The sequence below is a fragment of the Convolutriloba macropyga genome, chromosome 1 (genome assembly GCF_964194025.1).
Source record: "Convolutriloba macropyga chromosome 1, txConMacr16.3, whole genome shotgun sequence".
NCBI classification, from domain to species: domain Eukaryota; kingdom Metazoa; phylum Xenacoelomorpha; order Acoela; family Convolutidae; genus Convolutriloba; species Convolutriloba macropyga.
This window is the reverse complement of record NC_134468.1, coordinates 86,795,971-86,820,214: the sequence shown is the minus strand read 5'-3', so window position 1 is coordinate 86,820,214 and position 24,244 is coordinate 86,795,971. Positions and strand designations below refer to the sequence as shown.

General features: G+C 34.8%; 1 protein-coding gene across 1 annotated transcript; it reads left to right on the top strand.

The window, feature by feature from the left end:
* The first annotated feature begins 2,449 nt into the window (after positions 1–2,449).
* LOC142353512 (uncharacterized) lies at positions 2,450–19,355 on the top strand. The gene is made up of 8 exons (XM_075405801.1): positions 2,450–2,490; positions 2,620–2,725; positions 6,147–6,385; positions 8,955–9,185; positions 13,742–13,946; positions 14,540–14,702; positions 18,463–18,594; positions 19,067–19,355. Exons 1-8 carry the CDS (start codon positions 2,450–2,452, stop codon positions 19,216–19,218), a joined length of 1,269 nt encoding a protein of 422 aa, XP_075261916.1. The 3' UTR covers positions 19,219–19,355.
* Positions 19,356–24,244: the final 4,889 nt, after the last annotated feature.

Below are 24,244 nucleotides of genomic sequence, written 5' to 3'. Positions count from 1 at the left end.
TTGACTATGAATTGGTTAAAACTCCCAGAAATCTCAAGTTATAAGCTACAATTATCATGAACTAAAACATATTATTATATATATATAATATATATTATGTATATATAAACACACACATATATATAATATATATTATATATATATATTTGTATAAATATTTGTTTATATAAAACTTTCAGACAAACAGTTCAAAGATTGAAAATTTTCTTTTTATTTCTTAGATTGCACTCTTCATGGTTTGATACATGCCGAAACTCAAATGAAAGTTTTTTGAAGTGAGGTGCCTGGTTACTATGGAAATGAGGAGAACTCTAGGTGACCATGTATTCTATAAGACAACTGCTGCAGAAAAAAAGCAGGAAATAGATAGGCGGAAAAAATAGAACAAACCAGAAATCAGCTACGCAAATTTTTCGTGAGGCTACTGTTGAACCAAACTCTTCCTGAGCCCTTAAATTTTAATATGATAAAAATTGACATTGATTTGCTAAAAATTCCCAGAAATCTGATGATATAAACTACGATTATGGTCAAGTAGACCCTGAAGCATCAATTATTATATGAGAAACTAAACGACCGACAAACTTTACTTTTCAGATTAATCAAGCATCAAATGGACCAAACAGGTCTGCAAAAAGGACACATGTACAAAACTTTCTAAAAAAAATTAATTGTTTGGCTCTAGGTCTCTTCAAAAAACCTTACTTTACCACAAAATTTCATCCAAAATTTTAAAATTGAGAAATCAAACAATTACGGCGCATATAGAAAATTCAGCCTGTCGGGTTCTCAATACCAAAACTTGTGTTGTTGTTGCAAATTTGGAAAAACAATCGAATTGGGAAATTAAAACGTGTTTTAATAATAGAAAGTACGATTAGTCCGCAGATCTTGAACTTCATCATAAAACATTACCAGTTTCATTGCTCATAAAGTACTGTTGCGTAATTTATTTTTTTTTGCGTACTCATCAACGATCTTCCTGAATGTAAAAATCTACCTTGAAAATAAAACAACTTGACAGGTTAAGGAAAGCTATTCTTGATATGAGAAAGACTAGGAAAATTTTAGATGATTCTCTTGTTGCACAAGTCAATCAATTTTTAAAAGTCTGCCTCCGAATATCAGAATTAAAAAAATTGCGAGAACGTCTTTGAAACGAAAATTGAAAGATCAATTTTGGAAAGATCTTTTGAAGTACCTAAAGCTAGTGATATACTAGATGTCAATGATAGTATTTAATTTTAATTTTTAGTTACCTTGTAAAAATTCACGTTGCACATGAAAATTGTGCACAAAAAATTCACCTTGTAATTACTAATGTAAGGTCCAGTTTTTTGAATAACTAACCTAATGTTCTTATTTGTACATTGCCTTTTTACCATTTGCATTTTATTCTTATGTTTATAAGAATTACCAGTGTTTTTATATGCATGGCCAGCGTATTTGGATCTTGAGAAAGTACTCTTTGGGTCGCCCAACCAGGCGGCATGTTATTTATTGAAACAAATTCTGCTATATCAACATAAAAAAATTTCTACTTCAGCAAAGCTTTGCTGAAACCGTGGCATGCCTGCAGGAGAATCTGGAGATAGTATCTTTGAGTCTTGTAAGCTCTTTTTTTCCGCAAAATATGGAGTTAACTCATAGGACAGCTGTGTTGTTACAATAACGTTTTATGTAGCCAAATTTCAACAGATCTAATTATGACATAAAACTAATTTACTTTTTTCACATCAATAGTTATTAAGATTGAATGGCCAGGCGTATGGCAGCAAAATTGACTTGAAAGTAAAAAAATGCTTTGATATGTTGCAAAAAAGTATTCTTGATGGACAACAGGGTTAGCTAATTTGAATATTTTCTGCGGTTTGGTTTTTTTTTTAAAAAAAATCTTGACTCTTCAGAAAACTGTCAAATAAGTCGTTATACGGTGTAAAACAATTTTAACGTGGCAGCACAAAGCACAACCATTCAAATACAACCAGAAATAGCCAAAACTTTACACTCTTGATATCATTTTTGCATATAACTTCATTATTTAATTACAATGACCATGCCTAAGATAGTGACTTGATATAAAGCTATGACAGCCGAGCAAGAGAGCAATTTTAAAATCTGATAAGTGTGATAAAACATGCGTGTGCGGCCAGCTGTTTTTTCGTAATCCGCTTATAGAACTTAAAGAGTAGAGAGATTTTTTTATTTTATATTATTTCATTGGGATTTTCGGCAAGTTGAGCATTTTGTCAAATTGGTAGAATGTACTGATATAATCACTATTACGTTCACAAACCAAGTTGAAGGAAATGCGCAATGAGAGTTAACATCACTTGCATAACTAAGTATCTTCATTCAAAAATTTGTACCTAATTGAGAAAAAAACCCAAAAAATTGCATATCAAACTGTATTTACCGAAAGAAGTTCAAAAAATTACACTTATTTAGTATGCATTCAGAAATAGAAGTCCAAAAGTTTGAATTTATCAAGTATGCATATATGAATAGAAATCCAAAATTCAAAATTCACCACTTATAAATCGGATCAGATTGAGCCCGTGAATTTGATCACTGTGTTATCGCCATTGTTATCACATAGCACATTAATAATTTATCCAGGTGTCGAGACAGACCAGCGGAAAAGTTTGGGGTGCCTGCCTCGACAGTTGTGAGTGGTTTTGACAACTGTGGACTCCCTAACCCACATGGCATCTACTGTGACACAGTTAGTAGGCAGCCATATAGCTTTTTGGCTGATTTTATGAAAACTAAAAAGTCATTTTTTTACCCCAATTACATAGTGCAATTTTTACCCCAATTTTTTTACCCCAATTTTTTTTACCCCAATTCTAGTCGGGCCCTCTCCTGGGTCAAACTTTTCTCATGGGCCCTTTCAAAATCGATTAATGTGTAGTAAAATTGTTCTTTTATAGGACACGCAACAGCCATTTTTAAAAATTATGTAAGTAAACATTTCAGCCATTAAAAAAGAAAGACAACTTTTGCTTAAAAAAAACAGAGCAGATAATACACATTTGCAGAGTATTGTTTTAATGCATCTAAAAGCCGCAACCAGCCGTAATTGGTAGCCGGAGATCGAAAAAGATTAAAAGACTTTTTTTAATTTAAGGGCTATATGACCAGTTTAGTTGATCAAATAGCGCAAACCAGAGTAATTTTGTTTGTGTTTTATTTACCTAAAAATCTCGGAGTTTTCAACCTTTTTGAACAATTGAGAACCAGAAATTTTGTTAACTTCCTCTAGCTTGAATTTCGCCACTCATTTCTACGATCTATAATTATTTAATCCAAAGTTCTACTATATCGATTTTTTAACAGATTTGCAGATTTGATATGGTAGTTACAAACCTTGCAATTGTTTTAATCAGGAATTAATATTATGAAGGACTTTTCTGTGCTTAACAATGGATTCGGCGTTCTGTCAATTCGCTCTAACTGACACATTGTTAACTAACAAGGAAATTGGAAAATTTTACATCATAATAGAACCAATAACGGGGACAATGACCGCGGAAAGCAGTGGCAAGCATCTCGTCACTAGTGTTAACTGAAAATAAAATAGGCTTGATAGACCATAGTGAGGGATGTTTTCAATTTTTGAGAAGAAAAATTTTTTTGTGCTGGCTAAGGAGAATATCTTTCATGATTTTATCTTTCATTCTCACAACTGCATAAATAAAAAACAAAAAGCATTATAATATGCTTTAGAACAGAGAAGTGGCACACTTCACTCAGTATAATTTTTCACTTCAGAGAATCCAAATCCGAGTTTCCTTCTATGGAATTTTTTTTACTATACTCCTACACGCTTTTTCTCAAGTCAGGACACTGACTACCGAGGTCAGCATCCCATATTCCATGTTTTCTCAAACAATTTAAAAGCTTTACAGATTGATATTCAATCGGCAATTTCATAATTTGCTTCCGATGCTTTTTTTGTTCAAATAGATCCAGTTTAGAACTTCTAGTACTTATTTTGACAGCCTAAGAGAAAGCACTTTTGTTGTCTGTTGCATATTGTAGTAATTGCATCATGAATAAATCATGGATAGTGAAAATGTAAATCTGTTCTCATAAGGGGAGCGGTGCTGTAAAATTTTGAAAATTTGAAAATTATACCAATTATACGTTTTTGTATAAGGAAAATTGGTTGCAAGTTATTTTTGTTTTGTAAATCCATAAACAAGGAGACCATAAGATATAACGGGCTCTATGCACAAGAGTTCTAAATATGCTTCAAAAGTCCACACGAATTTGCCAGTTTTCTAAATATTCGTGAGATATGAAATGTGAAATTCAATTGTGAATCCATGTCGACTCCTAAATATTTGATTACATCAGTGAATGTGAATTCAGAATTATCAAACCATATGATTTGATTCTTACCAAAATTGTTTCTTTCACAGAATTGAAGCAATACAGTTTTTCTATGTTTAGAATAAACCTGTTGTAACGAAATCATTCAATCAATATTGCAAGACTTTGTTTATATCATCTGCATACATCGTAATCGAACAGTCTTCGTTTCCAACGCAAAGTGGTAAATCATTTATGCATTTGATGAGAAATTTGATTTGCTTTCCTTGACCGACAATGTTGCTCACTCTCTCTCTCTCTCACACACAAACACAGAATTTTAATATTAAAACATGGGTCGTGACATTCTTTTTTGTTTAGTAGCCCACAATTTGAATGTAAATCCAAACAGAATGTTGATTGGTAGGAGAAATTTCGTTTTAGTCGATATGGATTCAGAACGGCCTTTTTGTACTCATTTTTTGGCGGAAATGTTCTTTCCGAAAATTGTACTGTCAAACTTGATATTGCAAGAATTTCATGAAAATTGTGATAGAAATATTCTGCCTTAGGGGTTTTATAGCGTTCAGGCGGTTATATAGCGCTCCCCCGTTTATGGCTTTTATATAGTTCTGATCTTGCTAGCAAGCACTATATATTTTTACATAGTAAAAAAAGCGCTACGAAAATTAAATTTTATCTTCTGAATCCACCTTTACTAATATCGGGAACATTTACTCGAGTAATAAAAAATAAGGCTTTCAGTTCTGTCTAATTGACACGTTTTATTGGATTGAGTATGTTTTGTACTGTGATATGAAGAGCAGAATCAATAATTGTGGATAATGATGACATTTTAAGCCATGAAAATTGGTTATACTAACTAACAATGAACAATGCTGCAGCTGGTTGCGAAAATTATTGACACTGATATTCGCGCTCGTCAATAATTTTAGCATTGTATATATTGGTGACAAAATTTTTATTTCTAGGCTTTTCTCGAGTTAATTTTTTCTAGTGACGACAAAAACGATGCAATAGTGACGACAAAAACGATGCAATAGATTTATATAACTACTCATAAATTTCAATCGGAAATCATAAACGTATCTCAGTTCAGATATGGATAGTTCAAATGCTTGTGAATTTCTTCATATCAAAAATGGTGAAAAATGCTTCGAATATGATCATCTTTATGACCTTTATGAATCGTTGAAAACCCCAAAAATAAGCTAAGAAAAGCTGGATAAAAATATGAACTGTTTTTTTTTCAACTTATTTATCTGTTCGCTTACCTTCAAAAACCACTACAACATCACCTACATATTTGTGTGCCATCTACGTCAAAAAAGACGTTCCGATAAAAAGCTCAGTGTTCAGCATTTTCTCTGAGACTTTCTGCGACGATGAAGCATATAATTTGCAAGGATTGCTATCAGAAGACGAGAAAAGGAAAAAAAGTAAAGATTCGAGCATTGGCTAAACATAAAAAAGGTGTTTTCAGTTTTCAAAGTGCTCATAGATTTGCATTGTTTTGCAAACTTCGTAAGAAATGCGCTGAAATGCACTAAATTTTCGTAGAAACTTTTTATAATAATGCGTTGCAATGTGCTGAAATGCGCTGGAACTTTGTACGAAATGCTCGGAAATGTGCTAAATTTTTCAGCGCATTCCTTACAAAATTACAGCGCATTTCAGCACATTTCAGCGCATTATTATGTAAGGTTTTCGTGCTGAAGTTCAACGCATTTCCGCTCATTTCTGAAATAATTGCAAAATGTCTCGACCGGGTACCCATGGATTGGAAGGAAGCCTGATTCCCTGTTTAGCACAATTCTGCCAGCACTAGATGTTGCACCAAATCAGACTGTCCTGGACTCAATGGTACTTCGGGGGGTTCTGCCTCATCAGCCGGACCCAATTCCAGTCCTACCAACTGGGGAGGTATAGGATGTGTGGGAAGTTCGGCTGGGTCAAGTGCGGGGTTGGGTCTTTCTGGGCCAACTATGGGCTACAAACGTGCCCAGGCAGCTAATATAATTCCACTAAATCATCATTCTATGTACATGTAAGTTAGCAGCTGTTCAGATTAAAAGTCTGTGCAGTGAGTGGGAATATATTTCAATTCTGTATATTTTTGTTATTGTCGTATATGTCAGAAAACCGGTCAAATCCAATCTCTTGTGACGTAACTTTTGGCGTATCCACTTTTAAACCAGACTAAGTGTTCATAAACTGTTTATCACTCAATTTCGTACTAATTTTATGACTTTTGAAGAGAACAACTGAAAAAAACAGCTTGCGGAAACTGTTCATATGAAAATCGGCAACTTTCTTCAAACGCTCATTCACACGAATTATTGTGTATTTATTTCTTACACGAGGAAAATTATCCGAAACACATTTTTGACGCAAAAATTCATTGTGATCATTTATCACACAAGAAAAAAACCGTCTGCTTTCACATGAGAGAGCCTTCGATTGCTGTTTGATCATGTCACTTTTTGCTATGTCAAGGCAAAATGTTAGATCCAAACTCTGAATTTCTGAAAAACTCTCTGAACTCTGAATTGCTTAAAATGCTTGACTTCTAGACTTGTTTTATTATGCGCAGTAAACACCTGCTACGGTGTTCCAAACTATTTATCAAAATCATCCATGATTTTATCGCTCTCTATAAACCTTTCGACAAGATTTCTTTCTCGAAAAGTTTTTATTACAGAGCTTTAACCGGTCTGACTAGGGATTTCAATAAAAAAATTGTTTTTGAATTTAACTTAGATATTAAGTCAGAGGATTGATCCTAGTTTTTTATTCAAGGGTGAAACCCAATGGCACCTCATTCAAAGTTAAAAAAAAGGTTATCATATTCTAAACAAAGTATTTTTATCACCGTCCTATAAGTGCCAGCACAGACTTTGCAGCGGTTTGGAAACTTTTCAATTAGATAAATACAACTATCCACTGTTCTTCATTTTATCCTTACATTTCTCCAAAAGTTTTTCAGATAAATGGTAGCGTATGGTAGCGTATTTTCAGATAAATGGTAGGAGTTGAAAAAATTAAAAAGTAAGGCTTGAGTAAAAAAAGGTTTACAGCAGAAAAAACGTTGAACAGTTGATGTCAACCTTAACTTGATGCCATTCATTGCAAAAAATTTTGCTGAAACCTACAATTCAAACCAGATCAGAAAATGAAGCGGACAATAAATGTATTAAATCATTCTTTTTTCGAGAGGAAATGATTTAAACATAGCAAACTGATTTCACTTTTTGAGCAATTTGGTTTGTTTCGTGAAACAGTTCCAAAAAAGTGAAAATTCCTAATCAATTAGTTGCAGAGGTAAGAGCCGTATTTGAAAGGCTCAATATTGAATTAAATATTTAAAGCACCATCAATGATTTATGATGGTGAACAGACAAAACAGTCCCGGACAAAACAGTCCCAAATAGTTAAAAATTTCCATACAAAACAGTCCCAGACAAAATAGTTCCAAGAAAACAGACAAAACAGTCCCAGAATAGTTCAAACTAAATATAGTGTCAAACATATGCATATCAATCAACAAAAAAGCCCCTTAAGTTATTCCTATGATTGTATATCTTTCAACAAAAACTAAGCTGATTACAACATAGTTTTTGCCAAATAATGTATCTTGAAGCAATTTGGTTTAGTCCTAATTCCTATCATTTAAAAACCATGCATTCTGAAGCTTGACTGATAGATTATGTTTGTTAATTGTTTGTAGATTATATTTACAATTGTTTCAAAATTTTAATTGGTCTATTTTGTCTGGGACTGTTTTGTCTGGGAATATATTGCAATTTGGGATTGTTTTGTTTGTGACTGTTTTATCCGGACACGACTCATGATGTGTTCTAACTGCAAAATGTATTCATTCAAACTTCAATTAAAAATGTCGCTAGAGAATACTGTGCAAAAAATGGACGCTTAACATTCACAAAGAAACGTAGTTTTTAATGTCATGATGACAGTTTAGGCAGGTTCTTGGATTAATCTGACTATGCAAAAATTTGATATAAGACTTAATTTTTTACACCTTCTGGTTCTTTTTTTATTAAGAAATTAGCAACTTTGAAGTTTAAACCTTTAGCGGAAACCTTTTTCTTTGTATGAAAAGCATAGATCGAAAACTCAAAGTAATTCTTTGTAAGATTTAATCAGAAAATTCCATAAATGTCGCTGTTCAAGGTCGCCAATACTCAACTGTAATCTAAAAGAGTACTCAATTAAAAAAATGAGTTAGCAAATAAATAATCGGGAAGTCCAATTGCCATCCAAAACGTTTCTACGAAAAAGTGATAGCAGAGATAACTTCATTATAATTAGAGAAAAGACTTCATTAAAATTAGAGAACTTCATTAAAATTAGAGATCTTTTAATTTCCCTCTCCAGACCGAAGTGACCTCTGATCATGCTTTGCAGCGCTCGAACCGTTTCAAAGACCCTGTAATTTTGCTCTGGAATGACACAGTGTGCGTTCGATTTGGGTCTGATCAGAGGTCACTTCCGTCTGAAAATTGTTCGTCTCAACCTGGGCAAAATGCACAGATCAAAAACCAATTTGAAAAACTCGGTATTTCCTCTTCTTATTAAAATGTATTTTAAATTTTCAGACAATTATCAGGAGATGACGACATTGAGACACTGAAGAGAGAGTTCCACAAGATCTCAAGTGACTATGAGAAGTTTGCCCAGCAGCAGACAGTGTTTGCCCAGGCACTTGAGGAGGCCAGAAAGACCCAGATGCAGAGGGGGTCTATGAGTGGAACTGCAGAAATCACACACATTGAACAAGTCGAACAGTATTTGCTGGATCAGAACTCTATTAGTGCCGTGCAACTCAGGTAACGAGCACCATTCCTCCCCCCCCCCACCAAGAGGTCTTTGATGCCCCCGGTTCAATAGCTCGTGCAACGGGGGGCTTATACCCCCCCCCCCCGGCGTATTTATGCCCCCGCTGCACGAGCTATTTTTGAACATATTTTTGAACAGAGGTGTATATATATATATATATATATATATATATATATATATATATATATACACATACATATATATATATATATATATATATATATATATATATAACAAGGAGGCTCGTTAATGTGCGTTCGCACATGATGTTCCGACCCGAGTTCATCTACAATTTTGACTTAATTGTCAACCAAATGAAGAGATGACAAAAATTGATGTTTGAGTTTCAATAAATCGTTTCACATCAAAACTACTAACTGACTTACATAATGCCATGCCTCATTACAGCGCTCACAAGATCTGCCAAAAAAAGACTACGCGAAAAAAAAACAAAATAAGCAAAACTAAAAAAAATTAACGGTAAAAACTCAATATCTAAATGTTAAAGCACCTAATAAACAACGTCAAAATGCAATCAGATAAAACCTCAACTACACTAATTTACTTTTTCTTAACTAAACAGCAGATGGAAAGTTTTCTTAATGAGACTAGGTAACAAGTCGTCAAAGAGAACAAACAATGAGCCGAAATTCAAAAATTAATCAAAGTTTTTTAAACCAAGAAATTTTAAAAGTTTTAAAAATCATTAGCTGTTATTTAAATAATCCTTGATGAATTACAAAAAGTTATAACAAAACCAAAAAGACCTGTCTTTGGTTAAACTAAGCCATAGAAACGAACATAAGAAAAACTCAAAAATTACAAACGATTTGCGAAAGCACAAACTATTGCTACCATTAAAATCATTAGCTATGATCTGAATATTATGTATTTTTAATTCAAATGTTGTTTCTACTAAATTGTTTGAGGAATTTATACTGACAGATTTACTTGGGCCACATTTGAAAACCATCGGGATCTGTTATTACGCGATTGTTCTGACAGAAGAAAAACAGAAGCACAAAAACTGACCACTCAATAAACGTTTTTAAAAAACGCTTTTTGTCCAATAAACAAAACATCAGTGACAATTATTATCAGCAGATATGTATTTATTGAAATACAAGAAATTAAATGGGACCTCTCATTGATGAAAATAAATTACAATTTGAAGAAAAGAAAAACAAAGATTGAAAATTTGAAAAAAATTGAAAATGTTTGCCATAATCCTAAAAACTATTCGCTATAAACTGATTGCTTCGAGTAACATCATTCATTCAATCCTCAATTACAAGCTTATAAGACCTGTCAACATAATACCTAAAGAGCAAAAACAGCTAATTCAAGAAAGGAATTGAGCGAGAAGTGTCGAGGGCATTAAAAAATGAACACTTCACTTATAAATTTTCTATTTTCAACTAATTTTTATGATCAATCGATTTCTTCTTTTTTTAATCAATTTAACTTCAAAAAATTGCCTAATATGAAGAAATACATAAGAACTACGTAACTTTTAAGAAAACTCAAAGCAACTAAACTCATTAGCTTTCAATAGAAGCCAGTAAAAACAATAAGTTGTGCCTCAATGGGACAACAAGCTTGTTTCCCATTGATGTTTCACCAATAAGACCGTACAAAACGTTATTGACTATGAAAACAACAGCAAAGATATGCAAAAAACAAAATTTCAGTAGAAAAGTGCCAGAAGAAAGGGTCGAAGCAATTTAAATCATTAGCTATTCTCTGAAAATTTTATCTATGATCCGTTGAACGTCTTCCTTAGGTAGGAACTATCAGAAATAGGACAGTGTGACAACATTTCAATACGATCCACAAATAAGAAAGTGTACCCAAAAAAGTTGATGAAATCTCGTGGCGTTGAAGTTTTTTAAAAAAAATAGGCAGAAGATAAAACCGCTAATCAGAATATGGCTGCAGCAGGAAAAAAATAATTCTGTCAGTACTGAGACTGACTAATAATTCACGAAAAAAAAGTTTAGGATTGGCTATTGTTCAAAAAGAATTTCGAAAGTCTAAACCGCCTTTAAACTCAAAAGCTTTCAACGGAGGTCAATAACTAGGCTCATATATAACCCCATGGGAGCAAAAAGATGTTTGTCATGCATAAATAATCAATAAAACATCACAATAAGTCTTATGACTATAAAAACGACAACAAAACAGGCAATAACCAAAATTCAGAAGAAAAGTGCACGAAAGTTTCGAATCCAATTAAATCATTAGCTTTTCGCAGAAAATTTTATCTGTGAACCACTGAACGTCTTCTCTACGCCAGTGGGATTAGAGTAATATTTGGATTTTGTGTATAAAATTTGGATAATGTGATAAGAGTTCAAAAATAACCAATAATACGAAAATATCCAAGAATAATTTTGAAACAAATTTGGAATCTTGTGTCATTGAAGCCATTATACCAAAAATTAGAAGACAAAACTACTAACCAGATAATTATTAGTTGCAGTAAAAAGCAAGTGGGTCCTGCCAATACTGAGACTGACTAACAGTTCAGAAAAAAGTTTAAGATTGGTTAATATTCACAAAAATTTTTTGAAAAATTGCCTTTAAAGTCTTAACAGCCATTAAATTCAATAGGTTTCAACGGAAGTCAATAAATACGCTTAAATATACCCCAATGGGAGTCCCAGGGTTGTTTGTCAAGTATAAGTAATCAATAAGACATCACAATAAGTCTTATGACGATGAAAATAACAACAAATACAGGAAAAAACCAAAATTTCAGTAGAAAAGAGCCAGAAGAAAGGGTCGAAGCAATTTAAATGATAAATTTTTCTTTCAAAATTTACCTATGATCCGTATTTTTTAACCAGTGAGAACTATCGGTAATAGGATAATGCGACAAGATTTCAATAGGCTCCAAAAATAAGAAAGGGTACCCAAAAAATTTATGAAATCTCGTGGTATTGAAGTTTAAAAACTAATAGGTAGACGATAAAACCTCTAATCAGATTAATTTTGGCTGCAGCAGAAAAAAAATGATTCTTTCAGTACTTAGGCTGACTAACAAATCACGAAAGAAAAGTTTATGATTGGTTACTGTTCAAAAAGAATTTCGAAAATTTATTTTTAAAGTCCTAACAGCCATTAAACTCAAAAGCTTTCAACGGAGGTCAATCACTACGCTCAGATATAAACCGACGGGAGAAAAAGGATGTTTGTCATGCATAAATAATCAATAAATTATCACAATAAGTCTTATGACTATGAAAACGACAACAAAAACAGGCAATAACCAAAATTCAGTAGAAAAGTGCTAGAAGAAAGCGTCGAAGCCATTCAAACAATAAGCTTTAGTATGAAAACTTTGTGATGTGATATACTGAAAGTTTTCCTTAAGCCAATGGGAGCTATAAAGACTTTATCTGTGATGTGATATACTGAAAGTTTTCCTTAAGCCAATGGGAGCTATAAATATTTGGATAATGCGATAAGATTTCAAAAACTTTTTATATTTTTTTTTTGAAATCTTGTGTCATTGAAGTCATATTACCAATATTTAGAAGATAAATCCGCTAACCAGATTAATTTTAGTTGCAGTAAAAAGGAAGTGGGTCCTGTCAATACTGAGACTGACTAAGAGTTCACGAAAATAAGTTTTTTATCGGTTAATGTTAAAAAAAATTCTCGAAAAATTTTTTTTAAAGTCTTAACAGCCATTAGCTGTCAACTCAAAGCACTAGATATGTTCGCTAATGCTGATTACGGAACAAATTTCAATTTTAGTCAATGATTTCACGCCATAACTCTCCAAAAATTAGTAAAACCTCAAAAAGAATTTCAAAATTTCATTTAAATTTACGAAAACTCAAAAAAACATGAGCTTTTCCTTGAAAACAATTTTGTTTGTTCATCGGGATTCATTTGACTGTAAAGGAGGTTTGTCATTATCAGACCCTTGATATGAAAAGTGACTTGTTTCTAAGTGACTCAAAAAAGCAAAAAAAAAAGAAAATCTTTATAAAAAAAGAGCTCTCAAATGGAGTTCGAATTTTTTTTGATAGTGAACTTTTCTATGAGACCAGAACTGGTCTTTTTATCGCCTTTAATTTATTAGGAACAAAATTGGTTCATTTTCCGGTGTGAAATTTAAATTTGAAATATTATTTTTTGTGAACAAATATGCCGTGTTCACACGAAACTTCAATTCACGATAACTCCTCAAAAAAAAAACAAAAATCAAAAAATCTTTTAATTTTTGAATTCTATGCTGGACCAGCTTTTTAATTATACCACTCACATTTCTCTACGATGAATATATCGATCGGTCAAAATTGTCTGAACAAAAAAAACCCATTTGAGTATATAATCCCCCCCCCCCCCCCCCCCCACAAGTGGGGTCGGAACAAAGAACACATAATTCGTGACTGGATATCAAATGCATGTTTCAATTGTCGTTATTTGATTTTTAGAATTTAATTTTCTGTTTGATATCTCTGTACCATTGTTTAATCTTACGTCACAACTTCAAACAAATAAACAAATAAACATCGTCAATATTTTAAAACAGGACCGCCCGTCACTTTCTGTGTCTCCATCAACTTTTCGAGGACTATTACAAGAAACTACAGGACTACTTCGACCGGACATTCACAGCACAGGTGAGGAAGAACCTGGACACCAGTGTGGCTCAAGGTCTCCTTGCCAGATTGAGGGACTTCCTGGGGAAAAGGTTCAACTTCTTCGACCTCAGAGTTGACTATCCATACCAACAGGTAAAAAAATCTGAAACCAATTAGTAAAATTTAACATTTTTTACATGCTCTCAAAAAATAACAATTCTAGCTGAAAAAGTAAAGTATTGTGAAAAAAAACTGATGATATCAATTCGTAACGTGTCTTTATAGTTTTTGCTGTCAATTAAAGATAATAAAAAATGGTGTCATAAATTTTGCGGAAACTTTATGCATTTTTAAGTCGTATTTTCCTTTTCCTCGCGCTGAATGGCTGAAAAAGAAGCTAGCTAACTGGGGGAGGGGGTTCAATGTGAGCCTATTCTCAAAAAAATTAAAGCTAGCTACATCCAAATCAAGCTTTTTTTTTAAATTCTCAAACATGAAAATTCGAATAACCCCAAGGTTAAGGTTACATGTTCTAATATTATAACTCAAACATACTACATCTTTCCCTTGAATAACTAAACATAATAACAATAAAAACTAAGGTTCAGTTTCTAGTTCTCGTGAATTATTTTATAAAAATAACCAAGGGGTTCAAATAAGGTACACATAGTTTTTTTTAATTTCTGGGTTTTAGGTGCAATATATCGAGTAAACCCTGGGGTATTAAACCCTGTTACTCTGATTAGGTTTACAAATTGGGAATAGACGAGGCGAGGAAGCACTTTGGGGGTGCCGTGAGTTACCTGCCCATAGCTCTGGAGATCGCATCCTGTGTGAGGAAGGAACTGGCCAGACTGACTAAGATACTGGAACAGGGGGTGGACGAAGACCCGCCCATTGTCAAGACAGGTTAGAGCGCATGGCAAGAACCCTAGCCAGATAAGGCACAAACAGCGATAACATCGTCAACAATTATCCAATTTTGATTATAACAATCTTGGATTTTTTTCTGTGATATGAATGTTGCCAAGCTTTCGTGAAACATTTAGTAAATTTGCCGCTGAATTTATCGGTAATCTTTTTTATGATTTGCGGCCAATTTTTTGTGTAAGCTTTGAATAATTGTTCCATCAAAATTTCGTAAAACTTGGATTAATTTTTGCAACGAGACTGTGTCCAATTTCCGGCGAGTTTACTACTGACTTTTTCTATGACTTGCGTAAAGTTTTGGGAATTAATGTGCTTTAATGCTTTCCGCCACAAAACAAACAAATACATATAAAAATACATGAATAAACACGTAAATGCATAAATACATAAATAAACACAGTAAAAAATACAAAAGAAAAACCGCTGTAAACTTATTTTCCAAGTTTGTCGTTACAATTTGTTAAATATCAGTATATCAATATTTTTGTTGTTATAAGTGGTCCAGCTATTTAAACCATTGTTCGAAAAGGACCTCCGCGACCAATGAATCGAAAGAAAATTATCTAAGAAATGCTCTGAAATTCTGTATTTAAAATTGCGCTGAACTCTGCTGACAGCTCTATCTTGGTCTTTGTTTAAGATGGTTGTATAGCCTGACTAGCCCTGTTTTCCTGTCTCCACATATTGACAGCGAAACATTGGTACTGATGTCCCTGGAAAGGTCTTAACGATTTTTTTTTGCACAAAGATGCTAATTTTGCAATATCTTTTTAGAAAAATACAAATTATTCAAGATCCTGCTAAATGAATGGTTTCTTTAAAGATTCTTCAAATTTCCTCGCAGTCAATTGAGCGCATCATCTTTCATATTGAACAGAAAATTGGGGTGATATAGCTGCGTGTACTTTGAGACAGATTGAAAAAAAATACTTAGAATCACTTCACCCACGTACGTAAAATTACATCGTTACTCTAACCCAATCTGAGTACCAGTGAAGAATTTTGGACGTTTGTTTCTTTTTGATTTACACATTTTTATGCATGATTGCAAATCCTGTTAAAACAGTTTATTTTTTGACAGTAGATTTTATGTCTTTTATAATTCTGTACAGCCAATTTCGTTTCTTTACACTTCTGTATTGACTTTTTGGCCAAAAACAACAAAGATTAACTGTTATTTTAATTTGCACAAAAACTATAATAGTGCCGCTGTGGTTGTAAAGGCTCTCAACATGAAAACAAAGTGGAAATATTGGAAACTACCTTTTTCATAGTATCTTTATGATGCTATTGTTTGGATTTAATGATAGCCGCAAAGCCATTATTGCTGCGGACATCGTAGTTTTTACGACTCGAAGAGGAGTATTGAGATTCTACAGGTTTTTTAGCAGAAAGCAAGTTTGTTCATGATTTGAATTTTGTCTTCTGCCTGTTCGAGCATTTACATCCATTATTGATTGTTGACTTCTGTTTTTGAACATTGGACTTTAACAGTAGCTTCGTTTCTAATATATAGTAATTAGGAACTGCTTGTAATGTTCAAGGCGAAGAGGTCATTTTGAGATCTTTTGTTGCTCCTTTAATTATCTAAACTACACCGCACAAACCCCCCACCACCTATCTACTCCCCCTCAATACCTACATACCCCCCACCGCCCCGCACCCCTTCACCTAGCTACCCCCACCTACTCTCCGCAACTACCCCAGCACTACCCACCTCCCCAACTTATCTACCCATCCACCCCATCTAGTCCCCCAGCACCTAAAAAGTTGTAGGCATTTTTAAAACACTTTAATGTGGTTTGTTGGGCTACTTTTGTTTTTTCTCTTGTCTATTTTGATGTTCTGATTTCGGTAAGGTTAGCTTAGAGATTATAATGCACGACGATTCGAGTTGTTGTCGATTTTCTACCGGCTATATTTTTAAATCGTCGTCTCCATCGATGATTCTTGAGTCTTCCTGAAATTGACCTCTTCAATTGCAGTGACTTTTACTACATTGCAGTTAAAGTTTGTGTGCGTGACGTCATTTGTTCTGCTTTTAGGTCAACTGCGTGACTTACCTCACTCAAACAATGACTTCTAAAATCACTTAATGACCTTTAAATTTTGTGAAATTTTAATAATTAAAGATCAATAGTGTTCATTAAAGTAGTGCCAAACATATATGCCCTAACTCTTGACTATTAGAGATTCTCGATTTATTGATTTCAAAAATTAATTTTGAAAAAACTCCATCAGGAATTTGTCCTTATAGAGCGTAATTGTTAGTCTGAAATAAATTTCAGTCCGAACCTAACCACAATATTTAGTGCTCTATGAAAGGACTGGTGGTCAATCTGTCTATCTTATTTCTTTAGTTGTTCCAATTCATGGAAGGCCACAAGCAACTATCGCGGCTTAATTCCTGCGATTCGACGGCTCTGTTTTTCTTGTAAAGGGTAGAAGTTGTCTCTTTGCTCTTTGAGTCAATTGCAGCCTTGCAATAGAGGCCGTGTGTATCTTGAACAGACTAAGATAAGAAAGTTTTTCCCATTAGTAGTCTTTTAATTGCTCTCAAAAGAAGTTTGCAGCAATTATTTTGGTTCTGTGTTTTTTTCATGTGGAAGGCCACAAGACATTACGACGCAGAGGTATACCCCAAAATTTCTGCCTTAAGGAAATTGGCTCGAAAATTAGATACATACAATGAACGAAATTAGGAGACGTCCTTTGTATCATACTTTTCGCAAAAGGGGTTCCGACAATTTTGCGAATTAAAAAAACATTCGGAACAAAAAGTAGGTTACAAGTCTTGTAGCACGTTTCCACTCAATTAAGGTATCTATTGTTCGCGCGCATTTTGAACATGCAATAAGCACTTTAATAAAGCTTTTTAATAAAACTGATTTTTTTCCGGAAAATCTCTTGCACATCAAAGATTTTTTATATCAATATGGGACTAGCCGATTTTAATAAGTAATAATAAATAGTACTAATAAATAGTAATAAGTAGTAACAAAGTACTATAAGTAGTAATAAAGTACTACTTATAGTAATAAGTTAGGCTTATTTAAATAAGTAGTAATTAAGTTAGTCGAAAAGTAGGTTACAAAGTTTGTACTTGTTTTTCGCGGCTAGGATTGGGACATTTTTGCGAACACGGGTTGCTAATTTCCCTTCCATTTTGCCGGTTTCTGCAAAAGTAGCTATTTTCCGCAATATTGTTCTATTTTCAATGTATTAACATAGTAAAAACGAACACGAGATACACGCATCGGGCATATCTGCCCGTGACGATTTGGGTATACCTCTACGTCGTAATGGAGTCTATCGCGGCTTGTTTTCGGCAATCTGCCGGCTAAGTTTGTTTTTTTTATGGTTTTTTGAGGCATTTTATACGTTTTTTCTCGCCCTTTGGTTGTTTATCGAATGTCAATCTTGCTAAAGTTGGATTTTAATCGTGCAAGATTTATGGAAAACGGATGCTAAAATTGCAAGATCTTGCATGCAATTTTTGCAAGATTGTGCATAATGGTGCAGGATTCTTGCAAATTTCCTTCGAGATCTTAACATCCCTAAAAGACGGAAAACTGAATCAACTCGGCGAATGAGCACAGTTCACTATGTTACCTAATTGGTTCCAGTTCTAATTAATTTTTTTGATATTGATAATGTTGACGAATATCTCAATAGTCAAACGTCTTCATAGGTAACTTCATGATTTTTTTTTTCACTTTTATCATTTATTCGTTTTCAGTTCCGAAAGAGAATCGACCGGGTAAAGATTTCATAGCGAGAAACAAGAAGTTTGTGGACACAGCTGACCTGACAGAGAAGTTGAGAATCCTCAACGGAAAATACTGCTCAAGATGTGCACTCCCAAGAAGAGGCTAGTCTCCCCCTCCCCCCTCTCCTCCCCTCCTCCCACCAACGCTCCCCCCCCCCTTCCGGCACACCAAACAAACTTGTACATTTGATGATACTATTTTTTCGCATTTTGCATTTATTTTTCGACTTCATTTCGAATTGTTCCTGACATTTTTTAAAATTAAATGGCGATAATTTCATATAATTTATAACTATAATTTTATAATTCCTGGGTTGTTAAAATTGAAAATTAATTATTTATTGCTAGCATTTTAAAAATCAAATTCGCGTCATTTGTGCTTTTTCCACCAGATTCCGATCATTTTCGAAAATTTTTCGGATCATTCCGATAAAAAAAAGAAAAGAGCTTTGATCTGATTTTGTGAAGCCCTCGTGGTAGGCTGTTTTTTTCTAACGTCAATCATGAATTTAAATTGAACTTAATTTTGAATTTAACAAGTTGTAGACCTTCAAGATTTTGTTATTGTGTGCAGGAAAAGCAGGTGACTGCTTCCCCTTCGAGCCGGAGCGACCCTGGAAAGGAGCTGGACGACATTCGTGGAACTATGCGGCCACACGCTACTGCGCATGCTCGGACATGTGCAACGACAACACTAGAAGTTTCTGTGGCCGATTGTGCCACTAGCCGAAAAAGAACAACAACAACAAACAACAATAATTAAGGAGACAACAGTAGTCTCGTTATAAAGACATGCGTTTTAATGGATATATTACCAATAACAGGTAAAACCACGAGTTGAACTAATGCAGCTTTCTTTTTAATAGTTCATGAGATCTAGCCCCCTCCCCTAAACTCCCCCCCCCCCCACCGGAACAAATTGTCAAAAAATTTTATGAGCATGTGTATGGAAGGAGTGGGCTGAGGCGGGAAGGGGGGATGAGGTCGAGGAAGCGTGTTGTGACACATTGCGACGAGATGAGGTATTATAATGACAAACAGACCCAGATCTCGTACAAACCCACATCAAGTACAGTGAATGTTACGTTTTTCGGAACAGTTGAAGGAAGTTTTCGGGGCTCTAAGCAGGTGTAACTACTGTGAAAATGGACCAGTATTAAATTCGACCCAGTATCTCTTATTTGCAAGCCTAGTGTGCTACCCAATTACACCAACTGGTCTTAAGCTCTCGAAATTTGGCATCTTTTATAACCCGTTCTCACGTGCTTTCGTGTTCCTCAAGGCTTCATTTCTCTAGCCAAGTATACGTTGAACAAGTAGAGCTTCTTGTCAGCCTATGTCAAGCTTATCTTATGCACAATTTACATTAGGCTGTTCTCTCTCACCTGCTAATAGGAAGCACATGACTCGATGACAAAGAAATGTCAAACCACCACAAACATGTCTAAGGCACCCATCTGGTGGTTTGCTCCCTACAAACTTCAAAATTTAGGAAACTTCTATCGGTTATGTAGAGATAGCAGGAACTTTGAGAACTCCAGTATAAGTGTGAAGCATTTTGCTAAAGAAGGCAATAAACTGATTTTTTGAAGTCTTTCAGTAAAAACTCGATGGAGCAATTGGAATTTGTCAACATTTCGTATATCTGGCTGTTTACGATCCGACAAATTTAAAAATGCAAATATTATAACATAAAAAAGAAAAAATTTCTTAATCAGGCGGACCCTGTTTGAGTTCTTTTTATAACATTAAAGTTTACAGGGCTCAAACCAATTATTTCTGCGCGCCAGATAATTATCAAGCTCTGCCTGACTAATTGGCTCAAGAAAACATTTTAGATAAACATTAATTATTACGTGAGTAAGAAAATGAAACACAAAATTCAATAACAAAAAGGGTATAAAACTTAAATATAAGAATGTGAAAGGGTGTCACGCTCCATATAAAAGCGAATATAGTCTTCTCAATCTGTGATTGGCGAAGAATACATGCAACGGATTTTTGTCTGCTGCATCAATCTGGGGTTTACAGATAATTTCAGTTGTAGAACAGCTGAAAAGTTGTTTAGTGTATTTCTGTTGAGTGATATGGTGACTTATATTGTCAGTAAATGATCTACAATTAGACCTCTGTGGGATCAGTGAATTTGCCAGTTGCATTTTCTTCGGCCGGTAACGTCCTGTCCTTGTCCGTTGTCGCAGTTGCCAGGTGTCTCGATTGTTTTGCAGAGAGGCTTTTGTCCCAAATGGAGAGAGAAGAACAGAGCTGTGTAGCCTTCGTCAGTGGTACAAAGAGTTCAATTAATCTCTTTAATTATGCTGTTTCCTAAAAAGGATTTAAAATCTTACGTGCTGCTTAGCAAACTATTTAGCAATTAAGGATTGCTCATTCAATTTAACTTGTTCCACTGTGAGTTCCCACCAGCGAAAACAAGAAAAGGAAAAAGAAAGGTTCGTAATCAGGCAATTAAGCAAAGAAGAGGAAACAGAAGAAAGAGAAAACATGAAAAACGTAACAAGAGGGAGAGAGAGAGAGAGAAATTTTGAGTTTTGTGGGGAAACCGGATTGTTGAGGAGAACCGGGTCTCGTTATCTATGATCAAAAATGAAATGAGGAGCGCGATTCTGTGGAAAGTGAAAAACTCAAGGAATTTCCAATGTCGATCATGACAGGCTACAATGGCTTTAGGGTAGAGACAAGGAGATGATTCTATATATTTTTCGTGGCGCCTCCCCTGACGCATCTCAAATTCTCCATAGGGACGAGTATACGGCAGTGATTTGATGCATACACTATGCCGTCGCAGTACTACGGTTTGATAATGGAAGAGTAGTACATGTAGTACGGGGAAGAGTTCTTCCTCGGGTGTTTGTTCAGACACCTGCGCCTAGATTGACTGTCTGTTTTGAGGTTGTTATCTTTGGCGCGAAAGGTCAGTTTGCGAATAGTTTCCTTTTGATTATGGTCAATCATAGAGATGTGGCCGAGGAATAGGATTTGGTAGTTTGGGCTCTGGGAATGCCCATGGAGTATTCGAGCCGGGTAATTTTCTTAGGGTAATGCAGTCAGGAATGTCCTCGCATTTTTAGGATAAGCAGATGGCATCCTAACAGTCTGGAGGTTCCGATGTTGGGGAGCACAGTTTCAGGGAAAGATTGGACTGATCAGCCCTGGAAAGGGTAGTTGATGGAGAAGGTTGCGGAAACAAAACAAGCGGCCTTGGCGCCAAGTCCGGAGTCTGAGTGGTAGGTTGAGGTTGATTTCCTTGAGGACAATTTGGATGGCTACATATAACAAGAGGGAGTCCGACCGTTGCGTGCATGGAAGGGGAGGAAGCTGGTGAAGGCAGGGAGTTCACTCATGAATAGGTTGAGGAGGGAGCTGATTATGACTGCTTACAGGATGGTGCTCTTGTGAAAAACGCAGAGCTTCGCATCTCACGTCTCATGGGATCCAGGAGATGGGAGAATAATCTGAGCCTTCAACAACAGAAAGTTGAAAGTTCAACAACAAAAAGTCGGTTCGAAATCTAGTTGTTCGAGTTTTTTGTTGAAAGGAGTCGGTTCGAGTTTTCCGTTCAATCTTCCGGGGTGTAACTAAAACAATTATGAGTTATATTCCAGTACATGTTTGATACATGATAAAAACGTGATAGTTTGGAACAAATTTGTGGTTTCCTGATAATCTGAACCAGTACCATTTGAAAAATTTTTAGAAGAAAATTTGCCTGCGATGACTTTCATGTAGGTTATTGAATAATTTCCAATTGGAGGGACTTAGAAACTGGTTAAAGTTGTTTGGACAATAGAGAGCCATGATAATCATGGATTGCGGTAGGTCGAGTACTTGCGTGCTTCTTTGTATCAGAGATATTGTGTTCTGGCGATGAGACTTTCATGTATGATTTTTAAAAATTTTTCTGTGTATAATATTTAATACATTTTCCATTCTGAGTGCTGAGGAGGACTGTTTTCCTTCTGTTTGCTTTCGTGTAGGTGGTTTGTAATTTTTGGTGCCTGCATGTGAAACTGGAAATACCGTTCCAGATGAAACATCGAAAAACCTGAGGAGATTTATCTGTATATAATAGCAGTCTATCTCAATAAACTTTTTAGGTTATAGGTGTGTTTTACAGCCAGCTGCCATTGGTGAGATTCAGAGAATCAAGGCAAAGTAGTACAAAACCTTTGCCGATTTTAGAGAAGTTGTCGTAAAAAAAATGGTGTTGTAGGCGTAGCTGTGAATATTGTGCTGGTACTCGAGCTTGTTTTGTAAAATCAGCAACTTTTACAGATTGTAATACTCCAAATTTTTCTGTTGCGTCAAAACAAAAAAAAGTCTGTGCAGCTCTTATGGCTAAAGATGCCTTTTTGTCGTGTGCTTAACAAAATTGCGTTATTGCGTTATTTCTATGGTGAGAGTAGTCACTGCATTCTCTACTATTGCCTCGAGAGTGGTTTGCAAAGGGCAAAGGGTTACCCGTGATATCAATTGAGGTTCATTGTTTATCTGGTAGGCCTTGAAATGCTTTCATGTATAGATACAAAATCTGTTTTGAAGATTTTGGTTTATCTGTTGAATGAGTTGATCAATTTTTGGAGCAAGTTGAGACACTGTGGCCTGATTGAGAGCATTTTCTATATTTTTTTGGGGGGGGGGGGAGATTTGTGTTCATTTAAATTTAAGTAATTTGAGTACTCATGTCTGACGATGTTTATACATTATACGGTGTCTGATTTTGCGAGATTATCATCATCTTCATTATTTTTATTTATGGGTTTTGAAATTGTTGAGGTTGACTGAGCCTTGTGTCGGTCAAAATGCGATCGTGTTATGTCTTCTTGCTGAATATTACGTCTTCTTGTTACGTCAATTAACGCTTTGACTAGAATATTCTTCAATTGAGTAATTCTGACGTCTGACGTACTGTTAACAAATGGTTTTTTAGCCGTTTGTTCTGTTCTTGTTTCAATTTTTTGAATTGCTCTCCCGCGAAACTTTTTCTAAAATTATTTGTGCTTGTGTTTTTTACTGTTGGTTGTCACAGGTTCTTGAAATTCTGGGCAGAGAGCTTGCGATTTGTATTATTTCGAATGGTAAATGAGATTACTTGTACTATTGTTGTGCAAAAACTAATGAGTTTTGATCATTGTGATCTGTTTTAGGTTGCAGTTTTAATTAAATGGGAAATTTGTTTGTTCTGGGCCTAATCTTGTTTGCTGTGATAAAGTTTAAGAAGACAGATTTTGTTGGCCTTTGAAACTGTTGCATTGGAACGGGGGCTCCTAATTACGAGCACAAAAAATTATTATTTCTTCCTGCTAGAGGAAAAAGTGTTTGTTGAAGCAGTTTGTACATAAAATGACAGGGGAGCATTTCTGACTGCCTGAATTTTCTATGGACTTAATAGACCAGCTGAAGTTTAAACTCGTGTTTCTAAAAACTGTACGTTTTGTTGGTTTTTTTGTGATTCTTGAGGTTGTTGTGATGTATTTAGTTTGATTTGCTGGACATCAAATTGATCTCATTGCTGTCTGTGCAATCTCTTTGTTTTCATCTGGTATTATGGGTAAGAAATTGTTTAGATTTATTGGTATGTATTTGGATGAGTTTCTGTTGAATTGATTGGTTTTGAGTCGTTTTCGTCGTTATCTGTTGTTTCGCAGAGATAAATGGTGTTTTTTGTAGGGGACGAAAAGATTGTCCATCATCCAAAACAATAGAGTTAAGTCCGGTAGTTTCTGAATCAGTT